Source organism: Denticeps clupeoides, unplaced genomic scaffold (genome assembly GCF_900700375.1).
Source record: "Denticeps clupeoides unplaced genomic scaffold, fDenClu1.1, whole genome shotgun sequence".
Classification (NCBI taxonomy): domain Eukaryota; kingdom Metazoa; phylum Chordata; class Actinopteri; order Clupeiformes; family Denticipitidae; genus Denticeps; species Denticeps clupeoides.
Genome location: NW_021629780.1, coordinates 79,882 through 94,411, shown reverse-complemented (window position 1 = coordinate 94,411; position 14,530 = coordinate 79,882). Strand labels below are relative to the sequence as shown.

General features: G+C 47.6%; 1 protein-coding gene and 1 long non-coding RNA gene across 4 annotated transcripts; one reads left to right on the top strand and one right to left on the bottom strand.

The window, feature by feature from the left end:
• The first annotated feature begins 1,445 nt into the window (after positions 1–1,445).
• On the top strand, positions 1,446–12,871 carry LOC114773847 (atrial natriuretic peptide receptor 1-like). Of its 3 annotated transcripts, XM_028966020.1 has the most exons (23): positions 1,446–1,473; positions 2,105–2,222; positions 3,243–3,375; positions 3,455–3,584; positions 5,470–5,574; positions 5,823–5,925; positions 6,012–6,157; positions 6,246–6,318; positions 6,406–6,547; positions 6,637–6,723; positions 7,130–7,273; positions 7,404–7,525; positions 7,716–7,854; positions 7,931–7,979; positions 8,069–8,170; positions 8,255–8,374; positions 8,491–8,584; positions 8,649–8,736; positions 8,849–8,988; positions 9,127–9,279; positions 9,357–9,455; positions 11,244–11,335; positions 11,416–12,871. In XM_028966020.1, exons 2-23 carry the CDS (start codon positions 2,123–2,125, stop codon positions 11,599–11,601), a joined length of 2,547 nt encoding a protein of 848 aa, XP_028821853.1. In that variant the 5' UTR covers positions 1,446–1,473; positions 2,105–2,122; the 3' UTR covers positions 11,602–12,871. The 3 variants fall into 3 exon arrangements, with proteins under 3 accessions (XP_028821853.1, XP_028821854.1, XP_028821855.1); XM_028966021.1 differs by lacking the exons at positions 1,446–1,473; positions 2,105–2,222; positions 3,243–3,375; positions 3,455–3,584 and adding an exon at positions 4,493–4,528 and having other exon boundaries at positions 4,728–5,574; XM_028966022.1 differs by lacking the exons at positions 1,446–1,473; positions 2,105–2,222; positions 3,243–3,375; positions 3,455–3,584 and adding an exon at positions 4,622–5,373.
• Positions 12,636–13,837, bottom strand: LOC114773850 (uncharacterized). The gene is made up of 2 exons (XR_003744485.1): positions 13,704–13,837; positions 12,636–12,889 (listed from the first exon to the last, which is right to left on the bottom strand). It is a non-coding gene; the product is annotated as an uncharacterized LOC114773850 (long non-coding RNA).
• Positions 13,838–14,530: the final 693 nt, after the last annotated feature.

Genomic DNA, 14,530 nt, shown 5'->3' with positions numbered 1-14,530 from the left:
ATACCTCACACACACTTCACATTCCTCACACACATCTAACACAGACCTCACATACCTCACACACATCTAACACAGAAGCCTACACACACATTACACACCCATGAGCAAGATCTAACACACACACAACTGACGTTTTGCGGTGTTTCCGTGGCTCGTCATTTCTGCAGATCGGGGATGATGAGGCGTCGTCCCCCGCGCGCCACTCCGCCGTTACTACATCACTACCGCGAGCGGAGCCCCGCCCCGCCCTGCCCCGCCCAGCCGCGCCCGCGCCCGCGCCTCTGTCCGACCCTGGATGTCCGCGCGCTGCGGGTCAATCCGCCCGAACCCGCGACCGTGATGGAGGCGCGCGAGCGGCCCGACGCGTCCGGAGGCCGCGAGCGTCGACGCACCCGCGTCTCATTGGCCAGCGCCGCCGGGATGGCAGCCAATCAGCGTGCAGCGAGCTTTCCGGGATGCATCTTATCCTGGCAACAGGACATCACAATAACGGAGCAGCTGCCAAATGCCGTAAATGTAGTTTCTAATTATAATATATTCCATCTGGTGTTATTATATTTCTACTCGGTTTGTTCCATTTCCAGATATGATTACATTTAGTAAAATGTAGAATAAGATTGAAGTAATCTGTAACTAAACAGTGTAGTTAGAATAACGTAAAACAATCCAATATATATGTTCACAATACTGCTGCCAAAATATATAATATTATTTATTGCTATTAATTATTGTTGTGATAGTGCAGCAGTAAGGACATATGATATGTTCTTTACTGGTGCGGGTCCGGTGCCTTCCTACTGGCAGCTCAGCGCAACTTCACACATTTCCTGCAGCACCACAGAGGGGCGCAGTTCGTGCACCCCTCAAACCCCCCGGCGAAGATGAGGCGCGGTCCCGGGAGATGATGTGCGCTCCTGGCGAGATGAGGCGCGCTCCCGGAGATGATGCGCGCTCCCGGAGAGAGGCGCGGTCCCGGAGATGATTGGCGCTCCTGGCGAGATGAGGCGCGCTCCCGGAGATGAGGCGCGCTCCCGGAGATGAGGCGCGCTCCCCGGAGATGAGGCGCGGTCCCGGAGATGAGGCGCGCTCCCGGTGATGAGGCGCGCTCCGGAGATGAGGCGCGCTCCCGGAGATGAGGCGCGCTCCCGGTGATGAGGCGCGCTCCCGGAGATAGTGCGCGCTCCCGGAGATGAGGCGCGCTCCCGGAGATAGTGCGCGCTCCCGGAGATGAGGCGCGCTCCCGGTGATGAGGCGCGCTCCCGGAGATGATGCGCGCTCCCGGTGATGAGGCGCGCTCCGGAGATAGTGCGCGCTCCCGGAGATGAGGCGCGCTCCCGGTGATGAGGCGCGCTCCCGGAGATGAGGCGCGCTCCCGGAGATAGTGCGCGCTCCCGGAGATGATGTGCGCTCCTGGCGAGATGAGGCGCGCTCCCGGAGATGAGGCGCGCCGCGGGCTTCGGACGCGCGTTTCTGGTGAGGGTTTTAATCTTCTCACGTTAAAAGTTTCTAAGTAAGTGGCGCTTTTACAGGGGAGGACTTTCATTTCTGCTCCTGCTCCGTCCAGCAGCTGCTCTTTATTTTACGGTTTTTAATTTCTCTTCTTGATTGAATAATGAAGATGGATTTGTCATGTTCTACGCAGCAGCTTATGTAGAATAACCTTTTTTGGTTTTATGCTCACTGCTTGAATATCATGCAGTTTTATGGCTTGTTATGAATTATTTTGGCAGATGGACTGAAATGTTAATTGCGACCAAAATGAGCAGCACTACAAATAAAGGGTTTAATATGGTCACTGGTTTCACTGCCGGATCTGATAATAGTATGTCAGTCATAATCAATCAAAGTCATTTTTACTTTGGTGCTTTAGTACATTTCAGTAAATTTACATTTACATTCATCAAGCGCCCTTTCCAGAGTAGTGACAGGGACAGTCCCCCTGGAGACAGTGTCTTGTTCGGGGACATGATGGTAGTAAGTGGGGTTTTGAACCTTGGACTCATGGTCCTTCAGAAAGTGTCCCATTTTTTAAAAGCTCTCTGTACAGTCCTGATGGTAGTAATATAAATGCTGATTAATATTTTGAATATTTTGTGCATGAAAGGTTATTTCTGAGCTCCTGATGTTACGTGCAGCGCGTTGTTGGCACGACCTGGACAACAGCGAGTTCGATTGTTGGCCCCTGGAAGCCCCAGATGAGGTCAACATGATCGACTGTGGGGGTGAACGCAGGATTTCTCTACTTTTTTGTGTTCATCATGCCGACATCATTATCATCAAAATGCCGTGCGCGATCTGTACAGATGTGTGTTCTGTGTGTGTGTTGTAATCTGTTTTATTTGATATTTCTGAATGAATTTCTATCAGCCTGATACCAGTGTTGGGTGACCGTGTGTGTTTGTACAGTGTGGGCGCTGGTGGACAGTAACAAACGTTCTCAGAGTACCACCTGACCTCTTGCCCGGGGCTCCATATGTGATCCTGCCGGGCCGGTTCTGTACATTTGGGGAGAATTTTCACTTTACAGTTTTTCCAGTTGCTAATGCACAATTTTCACAAATCCTGCAAAATGTAGCACTGCAACCGAAATCAAACGGCTCACACGTCATTCATATTGCCAGATTTTTGTCCAACCAACTTCATGCTTCACTCTCATCTTTAGTTATGCTCTGCCATAGTAGTTCAAATTGTAGAAAATTCTTCAGATTGTTCACATGAACAGAAATAATTGCATTTACTTTTTGATTTTCACCAAACAAGTCAGTGCAACATGCACAGCAGATATATTTACATGTATAAAAAGAGCTGAATCGCCCCCACGTCACTTTCCTCACCTGCCTCGTCTGTGGTCTGTGTACCTGCTTACTTCCTGCCTACTTCCTGCTTGTAGTGGCTGTTTGGCCAAATGGCACATTTACTGGATGCATATATCTTGCATGGCAAACGTGTGACTTTTTGTCAGATTCTTGTGTCTTATGCAGAGACTTGTGTTCAGTGCATTTAAAACGTGTGGAAAGCAAAAATAGTCATGAAATGCTAAAAAGAATTCTGTAAAATTTGCACTTTTACTTGTGCTGATATTTAAGTTGGGTACTTACGAAGGTTTTGCAGACAACACGGTTACCTCTCGTAATGTAAAATTTTTCTCCTGGTCTCACGTTGAGTAAAGTACTGTAGTGAGGTTATAGTAAATCTGGCTTGTTGGAATGTGTGTGTGTGTGTGTGTGTGTGTGTGTGTGCAGGTCTGGAAATGGCCTGGGTGCTTCGTCCTCCGGAGCGCGTGGTCGTCGGTGAGGAATTCTCCGTCGTTTATTCCATCTCTGCCCAGCAGCGCTTCTACCGGTGGGCTGTGGATCAGAACGTCTTTACTCACAGGTTGTCCTCCAGTTCCAGTTCCCCTCCACACACCGACAAGCACACCCACACCCTCTTCTCTGTCTGTCTCCACTTCCAGCTCCATCAGAACCGTGGAAGCTGCTAGAACTTTCTGTGAGGAACACGAGTGCCCGGACTGGAAAGATGCTAATGGAGAAAACTGCTGCATTCATCACGCCAACATCCACTCATGTCCTATGGGATACATGGTGAACTTCACTCACACATTGCACAGGGCCAACACACATCAAAGCAGGTTCAGCGGAGACAAATATCAAGGTGCAATTTATATATATAGAGCTGCCCAGCATGCGTAAAGATGAAGATTTCTTTCATTTGGGAAATTCCGTTCTGAATTTTTGGAATTGTAACTAGCCAGCAACCAGCTGCCCTGCCTGGTAACCTCCTACATGTTCATGCAGATCAGATAGAGGCTGGTGATTGGCCAGCAGTGTTGGGAAGGTTACTTCGGAAATGGAATTTGTTTAAATGAAATAATAGTGTAACAATTTCAATTGATGTAAAAAAAAAACTAATATAACTAATTGCTTTTTTTATAAATCAATCAATATTCAATATATAAATCAATATTCTTAACTGTTCATCATTTTGAAATTTTGTAACCTGGAACCTTAAATAGCAGTACTAAACTTTACTTTACTTTACTTTACTTTACTTTACTTTACTTTATTTGGCAGACGCTTTTATCCAAAGCGACTTACAATGGGAAGACACCAGCAATTCTCGTTCGATTTCTATAGAATATCGAGTATACAAACTAAGAGCCCTGATAAGGCTTAGACTTGTCATTGAAGAGCATGCTCGGAGAGTGTTGGGTGCTAGACTAAGAAAAATTATAATGTATTTATACATTTTGTATTTGTTTGTTCAATGTGTATGCATGTGTATGTGTTAAATTTGTCTGTAATATTTTTGGAATAAGAGGGTTTTCACCTTCTTCTAAAAAGTGGTGATAGTCTCGGCTAGTCGTGTGGAGGAGGGCAGGTTGTTCCACCAGCCAGGGACAACAACGGAGAACAGACATGATTGGAATCGGAGACCCCGTGAAGAAGGAATTTTTAGTCTCCTTTCGTTTGCAGATCTGAGAGAGCGTGCAGGAGTGTAGCTAGGTAGTAGTGTGTTGATGTAGGAGGTAGTATTGTAGCTTCTGTGCAGGAGTGTAGCTAGGTAGTAGTGTGTTGATGTAGGAGGTAGTATTGTAGCTTCTGTGCAGGAGTGTAGCTAGGTAGTAGTGTGTTGATGTAGGAGGGCGCAGTTCCATTTACAGCCCTGTAGGCAGCATCAAGGATTTGAACTCAATGCGAGCAGCTACCGGGAGCCAGTGGAGGGAGGTAAGACTAAACAGCCAAACCCCTTTCAATACATGAATTAACATTATTTTAATTGATCAATATAATAAAGAAAATATAATAACAGCCACCACAAGGTTAGACATCAGGACTCATTTTACTGTAAGATCATACATATATAATATTATACATCAAATATTTAACATTGAAGAGTACTGAATAATGTGAGGAACTTGATGATTAGTCGGGGTTCCTCCACCCTTCTCATCTCCATCCCAGTAAACCAGCATCCGTTCACGGTCAGAACCCGCCAGTGTTGTGGAAAGATGATCCGATCCAATTAAATCTCTAACATCAATTTATAACCCCTGCTATAATCCACCTCTCCTCCATCTTGGCTTCAATGCCTTGTTTCTGTTGGTGGTGCTCGTAAAGGTCAAAGTTGAATTATTGATCGTACAGAGTGTAAAATTATGGTACAAATACGATAATTATCATACATATGTCAACAGTGGCATGGACGCTTGTGACGTACTTCACGGTGGGTTGAAAATGACTCCGCAACTGGTTGGGCACCACTGCTTAACCCTTTAGTGTTTGCTTTCGGCTGCAGGATACAGTGCGTGGACAGTCCGGACAGTCCATAACTAAAATTGTAATCATCAATATTTCAATAAATATTACTATGGTAACGTAACACATTACAAATACATTTTATTTGTAATTAAATTACATAATGCCGTTACTCCAGGAACATGAAGGCGGAGTCTCTGTCTTTCTCCAGCTGCAGGAGCGAATCTGTGGGCCGTGGATTCCAGACGATGGGCGGATCTTCACACACACTGTCTCTAAAGCAGGAAAAATGAGCCAAACCAACTGGACCGCAAAGGTGATCTACTACTCCCACACAAACACACAAACGGACACCGGGTAGATGCCACCAGACCCTGTATGCTTACGGTTCAGGAAGAAAGTACAGAGTTTAAAACTACTCGAAATCCAGGACATGTTTCCACTTCTACCAGGTGGGTAGAGGTTGTGGTAGGCCAGATTCTGAGGCTTCACACTTCCTGAAATCTGAACCCATCCAGTGGGCAATGTATATATATATGTGTGTGTATACATGTGTGTTTGAAGGTGGTGTTGGTCCATGTCGGCCTGACTTCCCTCATCGCTCATATCCGTGTGGGGAACATGCAGGCAGCGCTGGAGGCCAAGAGTCTGGTCGTCTCTGCCACTGGTGGGTATCAGTAAGTGCTGCACTGTGTGATGAAGAACATTTTATTAAGCCTGATGAGGATAATCTGTGTGTGTGGGGGGGGTCAGTGTGTGGTGATGGTGTGTGTGATGAAGATGAGTTATGCTCCACCTGTCCGGCTGACTGCTCTGAGTGTCCCATGAGTCTGTCCATCAAAGTGGCCATCGCCCTTCCTCTCACCATCGTCTTCATTAGCTTCATAGTTACAGCAGTGGTGAGTACACACACACACACACACTTCCATGTAGCTTTTATATATAATCACACACACACAAAGTCACAGTCATGGTTATTTCCTTCAGTGGTTTCAGTATCAGAAACAGAAACTGCTGTGGGACGAGAGCTGGATTATTAATTTCAACGACATAAAGCAAGGTAAGTGTAAATCTGTATAGATTATTAATATGCTAGTCAAGATTTTTCCTACTGAATAAATCAGTGTGTGTGTGTTTGTGTGTGTAGATGAGGTTGCCAGAGTGATCATGGGCAGTGTTATCAGTGTCCCACTGGTGAACAGTGACTCCAACACCAGCTGTGTGACTGCGCTCAGTTCCTGTACAGCCAACGCTAACACACGAAAACTGTACACACAAACCGCCATTTAGTGAGTACAGACACACACATAAACACACACATGCACACACAGACACACACTGCTTCATTCTTCACCTTTTTCACCATTCATTCTTCCAGTGATGGCCGAACTGTCGCCATTAAGAAAGTCAGGACCAAGTCGTTCTCCTTGTCCAAGACAATTCGGCGTGAAGTAAAACAAGTGAGGTGAGAACTAGACACTCACACTGCTGCTATCTGTTTTCTGGTGGAGTAAAGCCCCTGTAAGGCGTGGTGTTGGTGGAGTAAAACTCCTGTAAGGCGTGGTGTAGGTGGAGTAAAGACCCTGTAAGGCGTGGTGTTGGTGGAGTAAAACTCCTGTAAGGCGTGGTGTAGGTGGAGTAAAGACCCTGTAAGGCGTGGTGTTGGTGGAGTAAAACCCCTGTAAGGCGTGGTGTTGTTGGAGTAAAACCCCTGTAAGGCGTGGTGTTGTTGGAGTAAAGCCCCTGTAAGGTGTGGTGTTGTTGGAGTAAAGCCCCTGTAAGGCGTGGTGTTGGTGGAGTAAACACTCTGTAAGGCGTGGCGAGTTGTACCCTCGTAAGTAAGTAGTATTTCTCGTGCTCTGCTTTTTCAGGGAGCTCGATCACCCCAACCTCTGTAAGTTTTTTGGGGGGTGTGTGGAGGTTCCCAACATCTTCATCGTAACAGAGTACTGTCCTAAAGGGAGCCTGAACGATGTTCTTCTAAATGATGACATTCCATTGAACTGGGGCTTCAGGTATTCACACACACACACACACACACACTCACACACACAGATACACACACACACACACAGATACACACACACACACACAGATACACAACACAAGCTGAGTGAATAAACAAACATAGATTTTGTTGAACAGGTTCTCGTTTGCGACGGACATCGCTCGTGGGATGGCGTATCTTCACCAGCACAGAATCTGTCATAGCCGACTGAAGTCTCCCAACTGTGTCATCGATGACCGCTGGGTGTGTAAAATCACAGGTGAATATTCAACACACCTCTCACACACACACACACACACACACACACAGTCCATTGCCACACACTATATTGCATCAGTTGGATAATTTTTGTTGGAGGTAAATACACACAAGGCACTGATGATTTTGACCGCATCAGCTACACAATGTAAAATTTATGTGTGTGTTTGTGTGTGTGTATACATGTGAAGATTATGGCTTGCGCTGTTATCGGTCTGAGGACATCGCTGAGCCACTGAGTGTTTATCAGCAGCGTCTGAAGGAGGTCTACCAGCCTCCTGAGAACTCACTCACACACACTGAGCCCTCAGTGGCAGGAGACGTATTCAGGTATACACACACACACACACACACGCACACACACCATGTATTTTATGACATTCATAATGCTATTCATGTTTTTCAGTTATTCCATCATTTTGCTGGAAATCGCCACCAGGAGTGACCCAGTGCCAGTGAGTGTGTGTGTGTGTGTGTGTGTGTGAGTGTGTGTGTTTTTTGAGTCACAGTGAGATTCTGGATGCCTCCTCCTGTCTCTCTGTAGGTGGAGGACAGTGCTGTTGAAAGCTCGTGGTGTCCTCCACTGCCTGAGCTCATCTCAGGGAAAGCTGACAACACCTGCCCCTGTCCTGCTGACTATGCAGAGGTACACACACACACACACACACACACACACACAAACACTGTAATGAGTCTGTGTTCTACTGTTGTCAGTGTGTGTATTCTGCAGTTGATCCGCAGGTGTCGCTCGCACAATCCAGTCCAGAGACCCACATTTGAGCAGGTCAAGAAGTATCTTCACCGGATCAACCCCAACAAAGTCAGCCCAGTGGATATGATGATGAATCTGGTACGCACACATGCATTCATTGTGGGGACTAGTGGGGACCAGAAACATACATTTGGTCTACATTATGGTAGAGGACCAAGGACACACAGAGTTGTGTGCGCTTGTGTGTGTTTTAGATGGAGAAGTACAGTAAACACCTAGAAGTTCTGGTGGCTGAAAGGACTCAGGACCTGATGCATGAGAAACAGAAGACTGATCGGCTTTTATACAGTAAGGCTGTGTGTGTGTGTGTGTGTGTGTGTGTGTGTGTAGTGATGTTACTACTGTTGTTCAGGTATGCTGCCTAAGCAGGTTGCAGATGACCTCAGGCAAGGGAAACCATGTGCAGCCCAGAGCTATGTGAGCGCCACAGTTTTCTTCAGGTGACCTTTCCACTCTTTCCACCCTGAACCCCCATTCTCTCCAGCCTTATCTCCATGACCCTTACCTGGTAAACATGGTGTCTGACCCCTGACCCCCCCCTTGTTTCACTAGTGATATAGTTGGCTTCACCCAGCTCTCCAGCACCAGTACTCCTTACCAAGTAGTGGACCTCCTCAACAAGCTCTACACAACCTTTGATGACATTATTGACAACTATGATGTCTACAAAGTAGAGACAATTGGAGATGCATGTAAGTTCTAGCTGCCTTTGGTCTGCATTATTCTTATTGGATGAAAGGAGATGAGACTCAAATGTTGGGCTAGCTTCTACTGCACAAATGATGTCACTGGGGACAAGTTGTATGGATGTGGTTTTTCTCTTGGGGAAGATATGGTGGTGTCAGGCGTCCCAAGTGAGAACGGTATTCTCCATGCATCGGAGATCTCCAGCATGGCTCTGGACCTGCTGTCTGTCTGCAAGACCTTCAGAATTCCCCACAAACCCAACAATCAGCTACAGATACGAGCCGGCATCCACTCAGGTGACACTCCACCTGCACTGAAGTTGTCTGGGTGAAATGATGATGCGTCTGTAAATATCGTGTGTGTGTTGCTGTAGGTCCGGTTGTTGCGGGTGTTGTGGGGACTAAAATGCCGCGTTACTGCCTGTTTGGTGACACGGTCAACACTGCATCCCGCATGGAGTCGACCAGTGAAGGTACAGCAATGAGGAACTGGACTTCAGCTTCAGCCTTGATTCTGTACAAACATGACCAATGAGGACAAGACACGGCAGCGTGGTCTCACATGAGTCCCAACACACCACTTCACCGTCAGAACAGATGAATTAAAGTGCAGATTAGTGGGCAACTGTCCCAAATTCTCCCACTCCACTACTCCTTCCTCACGTCCCACACCACTCCACACCACGCCACTACTCCTTCCTCACATCCCTCACCACTCCACTACTCCTTCCTCACATCCCTCACCACGCCACTACTCCTTCCTCACATCCCTCACCACTCCACTACTCCTTCCTCACGTCCCACACCACTCCACACCACGCCACTACTCCTTCCTCACATCCCTCACCACTCCACTACTCCTTCCTCACATCCCACACCACTCCACTACTCCTTCCTCACATCCCACACCACTCCACTACTCCTTCCTCACATCCCTCACCACGCCACTACTCCTTCCTCACATCCCACACCACTCCACTACTCCTTCCTCACATCCCACACCACTCCACTACTCCTTCCTCACATCTCTCACCACTCCACTACTCCTTCCTCACGTGCCACACCACTCCACTACTCCTTCCTCACGTGCCACACCACTCCACTACTCCTTCCTCACATCCCACACCACTCCACTACTCCTTCCTCACATCCCACACCACTCCACTACTCCTTCCTCACATCCCTCACCACTCCACTACTCCTTCCTCACATCCCACACCACTCCACTACTCCTTCCTCACATCCCACACCACTCCACTACTCCTTCCTCACATCCCTCACCACTCCACTACTCCTTCCTCACGTGCCACACCACTCCACTACTCCTTCCTCACGTGCCACACCACTCCACTACTCCTTCCTCACATCCCACACCACTCCACTACTCCTTCCTCACATCCCTCACCACTCCACTACTCCTTCCTCACATCCCACACCACTCCACTACTCCTTCCTCACATCTCTCACCACTCCACTACTCCTTCCTCACGTGCCACACCACTCCACTACTCCTTCCTCACGTGCCACACCACTCCACTACTCCTTCCTCACATCCCACACCACTCCACTACTCCTTCCTCACATCCCACACCACTCCACTACTCCTTCCTCACATCCCACACCACTCCACTACTCCTTCCTCACATCTCTCACCACTCCACCACTCCACTACTCCTTCCTCACGTGCCACACCACTCCACTACTCCTTCCTCACGTGCCACACCACTCCACTACTCCTTCCTCATATCCCTCACCACTCCACTACTCCTTCCTCTCATCCCTCACCACTCCACTACTCCTTCCTCACATCCCTCACCACTCCACTACTCCTTCCTCACATCTCTCACCACTCCACCACTCCACTACTCCTTCCTCACGTGCCACACCACTCCACTACTCCTTCCTCACGTGCCACACCACTCCACTACTCCTTCCTCTCATCCCTCACCACTCCTCGATCTCTCCAATCCTCCTGCACTGCTCCACTGGTACCAACATCGCTAAAGGTTCTAGGAAAGCATTTGTCTAGACTCTTCTCTGTCTTGAAGACTAGGTGATGGAATGAACTTCCACTAGATATTCAGTCATCAAATGATTTTCAAATGCAAGATAAAAACGTTCATTTTAAGGAAATATTTAATTAGAAGGCCAATAAAGTTTATCAAACTGCTGGTATTTGCAGATCCTACAATTACAGTAAGTCAAATGTAAATGGTCCCCATATGTCCACGTTTGTGACATTGTGTACCCCTTGCGTGTAGCTCTGAGGATCCAGTGTAGCTCCAGTGTATTTTATCTGCTGGAAGAAGTGGGAGGGTACATGATGCAATGCAGGGGATTCCTGCAGGTGAAGGTGAGGGACAGACACACACAAACACACACATACACATACACACACACTGTGTGAATGGGAGCTAAACCTCATCCCTGCAGGGTAAAGGAGAGATGGTGACCTACTGGCTGGAAGGGAAGCTCCCAGCATCCACCAGCACCGAGCAGAGCAGGAGACAAGCTGCCAATCAGGATGGCGAGAAGGACCAGTTCTTCAGAAGAAAAGAAGAACCAGCAGCAGAATGTCAGTCAGACCCCACAAACCTCCCCACTGATCTGTTCTTCTAGGAGAAGTGAACCTTGGTGTTGGTGGACCCTAACACTGCCAAAGGGCAGCGGGTTTTCCAGAAAACAGAGAAGTGCTAATAGTGGAGTAGGGTTAGATATAAAGTGTCTGGTCTTCATTTTCAGTGTGAAAATTGTGATGTTTGTGGTGGAACTTGCTGTGATGTTCTTGTAGACTCTACATAAGTTAAAAACTTGAGTTTAGTGTAGCACGAGCACAGCTGAGATCTCAGTAGATGGGTTTCCATCATTTCCATTAGATATTTTCATCCATTATGTGCAGCGTGTGTCTTTCATGCGCTTTTTTATTAGTGTGTGTACCTGTGGTTAAGATGAGTCCATTTTGGATGCCGCTCTTTGAGAGGCGCCCACTCTGAATCGACCCACAATGCAGTTCAATAGCAGCTGGGCTCTTTTCTCCTCCTAATTAATCATAAGTAATGAGATGCGTGCACAGCAGCGCTCCACTCACCCATTTCATTAGCATTACTGAGAGATCAAACACACACCTGATTCCACCAAGCAGCATCTGAGCAGCACGCCTCGTACGACACGGACAGAAGTCCACCAAATTCACGGCTTCTGATCTAGAGATGTGCAGAACCCTGCAGCATTTCTCCAGGTTGGTGCGTGGTGGTCCAAACACACAGATGATTCCACCAATCAGCATCTGAGCAGCACGCCTCGTACGACACGGACAGAAGTCCACCAAATTCACGGCTTCTGATCTAGAGATGTGCAGAACCCTGCAGCATTTCTCCAGGTTGGTGCGTGGTGGTCCAAACACACAGATGATTCCACCAATCAGCATCTGAGCAGCACGCTTCGTACGACATTGACAGAAGTCCACCAATTTCACGGCATCTGATCTAGAGATGTGCAGAACCCTGCAGCATTTCTCCAGGTTGGTGCGTGGTGGTTCATTACTGCCAGATATAATTACTAAAAGTCCTGGATTATCACCAAAATGACACATTAATTCCTCGTTTCATATTATCTTTTCTAAACAGTGAAATTGTGAACATGAAGACAAAACATTTTCATAAAAAAAATTTATTCCAGTGAGAATAAAGCAGGACTGTTGTGGGTGTTGGACTTGTTCCTTTAATAAAACGTGAAGTAAAGTTCGTTATCTCTCTGGGTCTGGATGCTTCTCCTGAGGGACCTCCAACTGACCAGAGTGTCATTACTGGGCTCCACCTCTCAAGATCTTCTCCAGCTGCCACTGTGCGGTGACGCTTGCGGCGTAGATGACATATCCCCATGACAACAGAACGACAGCGCCGAGAACCTGGAGACAGCAGAGGAGCGTCAGACAGCGGACTGCATCCCGAACTGAAGAATAAAGCTAGAATAACACGCAAAAATGGAACAACGGGGGAAATACAGAATAACAGAGGAGATAAACAGACAGGCATCACTGGTGTGATCACAGATGTAATGTTTAGTAGCGTCAAATAGGGTACAGTAGTGAGTTAAAGTGTGTTGGGAGGTGTGGTGGTTCACGTCCTGATGGTATGAGTCCTGGTTTGGATGTGATTCGTCCTTCAGAACCTTGTTGGATCTCCACGTTCTGAATGTGGACGCGGACTAAATACGAGATGATCCAGCTGGATACGGTCCACTTCACGTTTACTGTTCTACATGGAACTCCAGGCAGAGCAAGATCTTTAATTCCAATCTCACAACAGTAAATAATGGGTGAAACACGAAAAAAAAAAGTCAAATAGTTCCAGACTCTGCTGTTTTAGTAGATGGGTAAGCGATTTTAAATCGCTATTTAGAGAAATTCCGCTAATATTCGATTTATTTATGTTGGTGAGTCGTTATTGTCGAATCTGCGGCTGTAAATCTCGTTCAGCCCACATCCAATTCAAATTCAATGGATTTACCTCGTCATCGGCAGCAGATTCGTCGATTCCTGAAATCGATTACAGTGAGTGGTGACAGGGACAGTCCCCCCCGGAGACACTCTGGGTTCAGTGCCTTTCTCGGGGGCACGATGGCAGAAAGTGGGGTTTGGACCTGGGACTTGTGCTCTTCTGGTCCCTTGGCGAATGTGTTAGCAGTGCGGTCGTGGTGATTCTGGCAGAGACGCGACTCACCGCGGCCGAGATTCTGTCCGCAGTCCGCCGACCGACCGCAGCCTCCATCCCCGATACGAACACGAACAGAAAACCCGCGACACGGAGCAGCAGCGTTTACTTCTTCTCCTTCCGCCTCCTTCTGCGCTCACCTGCGCCGCCTGGTGGCGCCATGAACAAATAACAGAGCACGACTCGGGGGGGGGGTTACATACAGAGGGGGGCACATACATTCACTGCACTTTCACCAAAAGACATCCAAGGAAGGAACGAATCAACTGGAATTAGTTCATCTCCTCTCAGGAACACAGCTGTCTGGTACCTGGGCCAGTGGTGGCCCTGTAATCAGAAGATTCGATTAGATTATATTCAACTTTATTGTCATTGCACACGTACAAGTACAGGGCAACGAAATGTTGCCGGTTTGAATTCCGAAGGTACTTGATGAAGGTCCCGTCCCTACACACTGCTCCCTGTCATGGTGCCACTGCTCACCAAGGATGATGGTTAAATACAGAGGACACGTTTACCATGTCACCGTGTGCTGTGCTGCAGTGTCTCACAATCACTTCACTTCCACACCTATATGGCCGTGTTACCTGGGGAAGGGCGGAGTCACTGTCATTTAATATTTACATTACATTTACGGCATTTATCAGACGCCCTTACCCAGGGCGACTTACAAACAGTAGTTACAGGGACAGTCCCCCCCCCTGGAGACACTCAGGGTTAAGTGTCTTGCTCAGGGACACAATGGTAGTGAGTGGGATTTGAACCTGTGACTCTGTAGTCTTCTGGTTCATAGGCAAGTGCTACTACCATCCCTTTAACACAAATTAGTGCCACTT

What these genes read in the sequence shown, in the direction of transcription:
- LOC114773847 (XM_028966020.1), top strand. Translation starts at nt 2,123, where the DNA reads ATGTTACGTGCAGCGCGTTGTTGGCACGACCTGGACAACAGCGAGTTC. An exon ending in CAGAACGTCTTTACTCACAG is followed by an intron (nt 3,376 to 3,454) that starts GTTGTCCTCCAG and finishes CTCCACTTCCAG; the next exon opens with CTCCATCAGAACCGTGGAAG. An exon ending in CTGGGTGTGTAAAATCACAG is followed by an intron (nt 7,526 to 7,715) that starts GTGAATATTCAA and finishes ATACATGTGAAG; the next exon opens with ATTATGGCTTGCGCTGTTAT.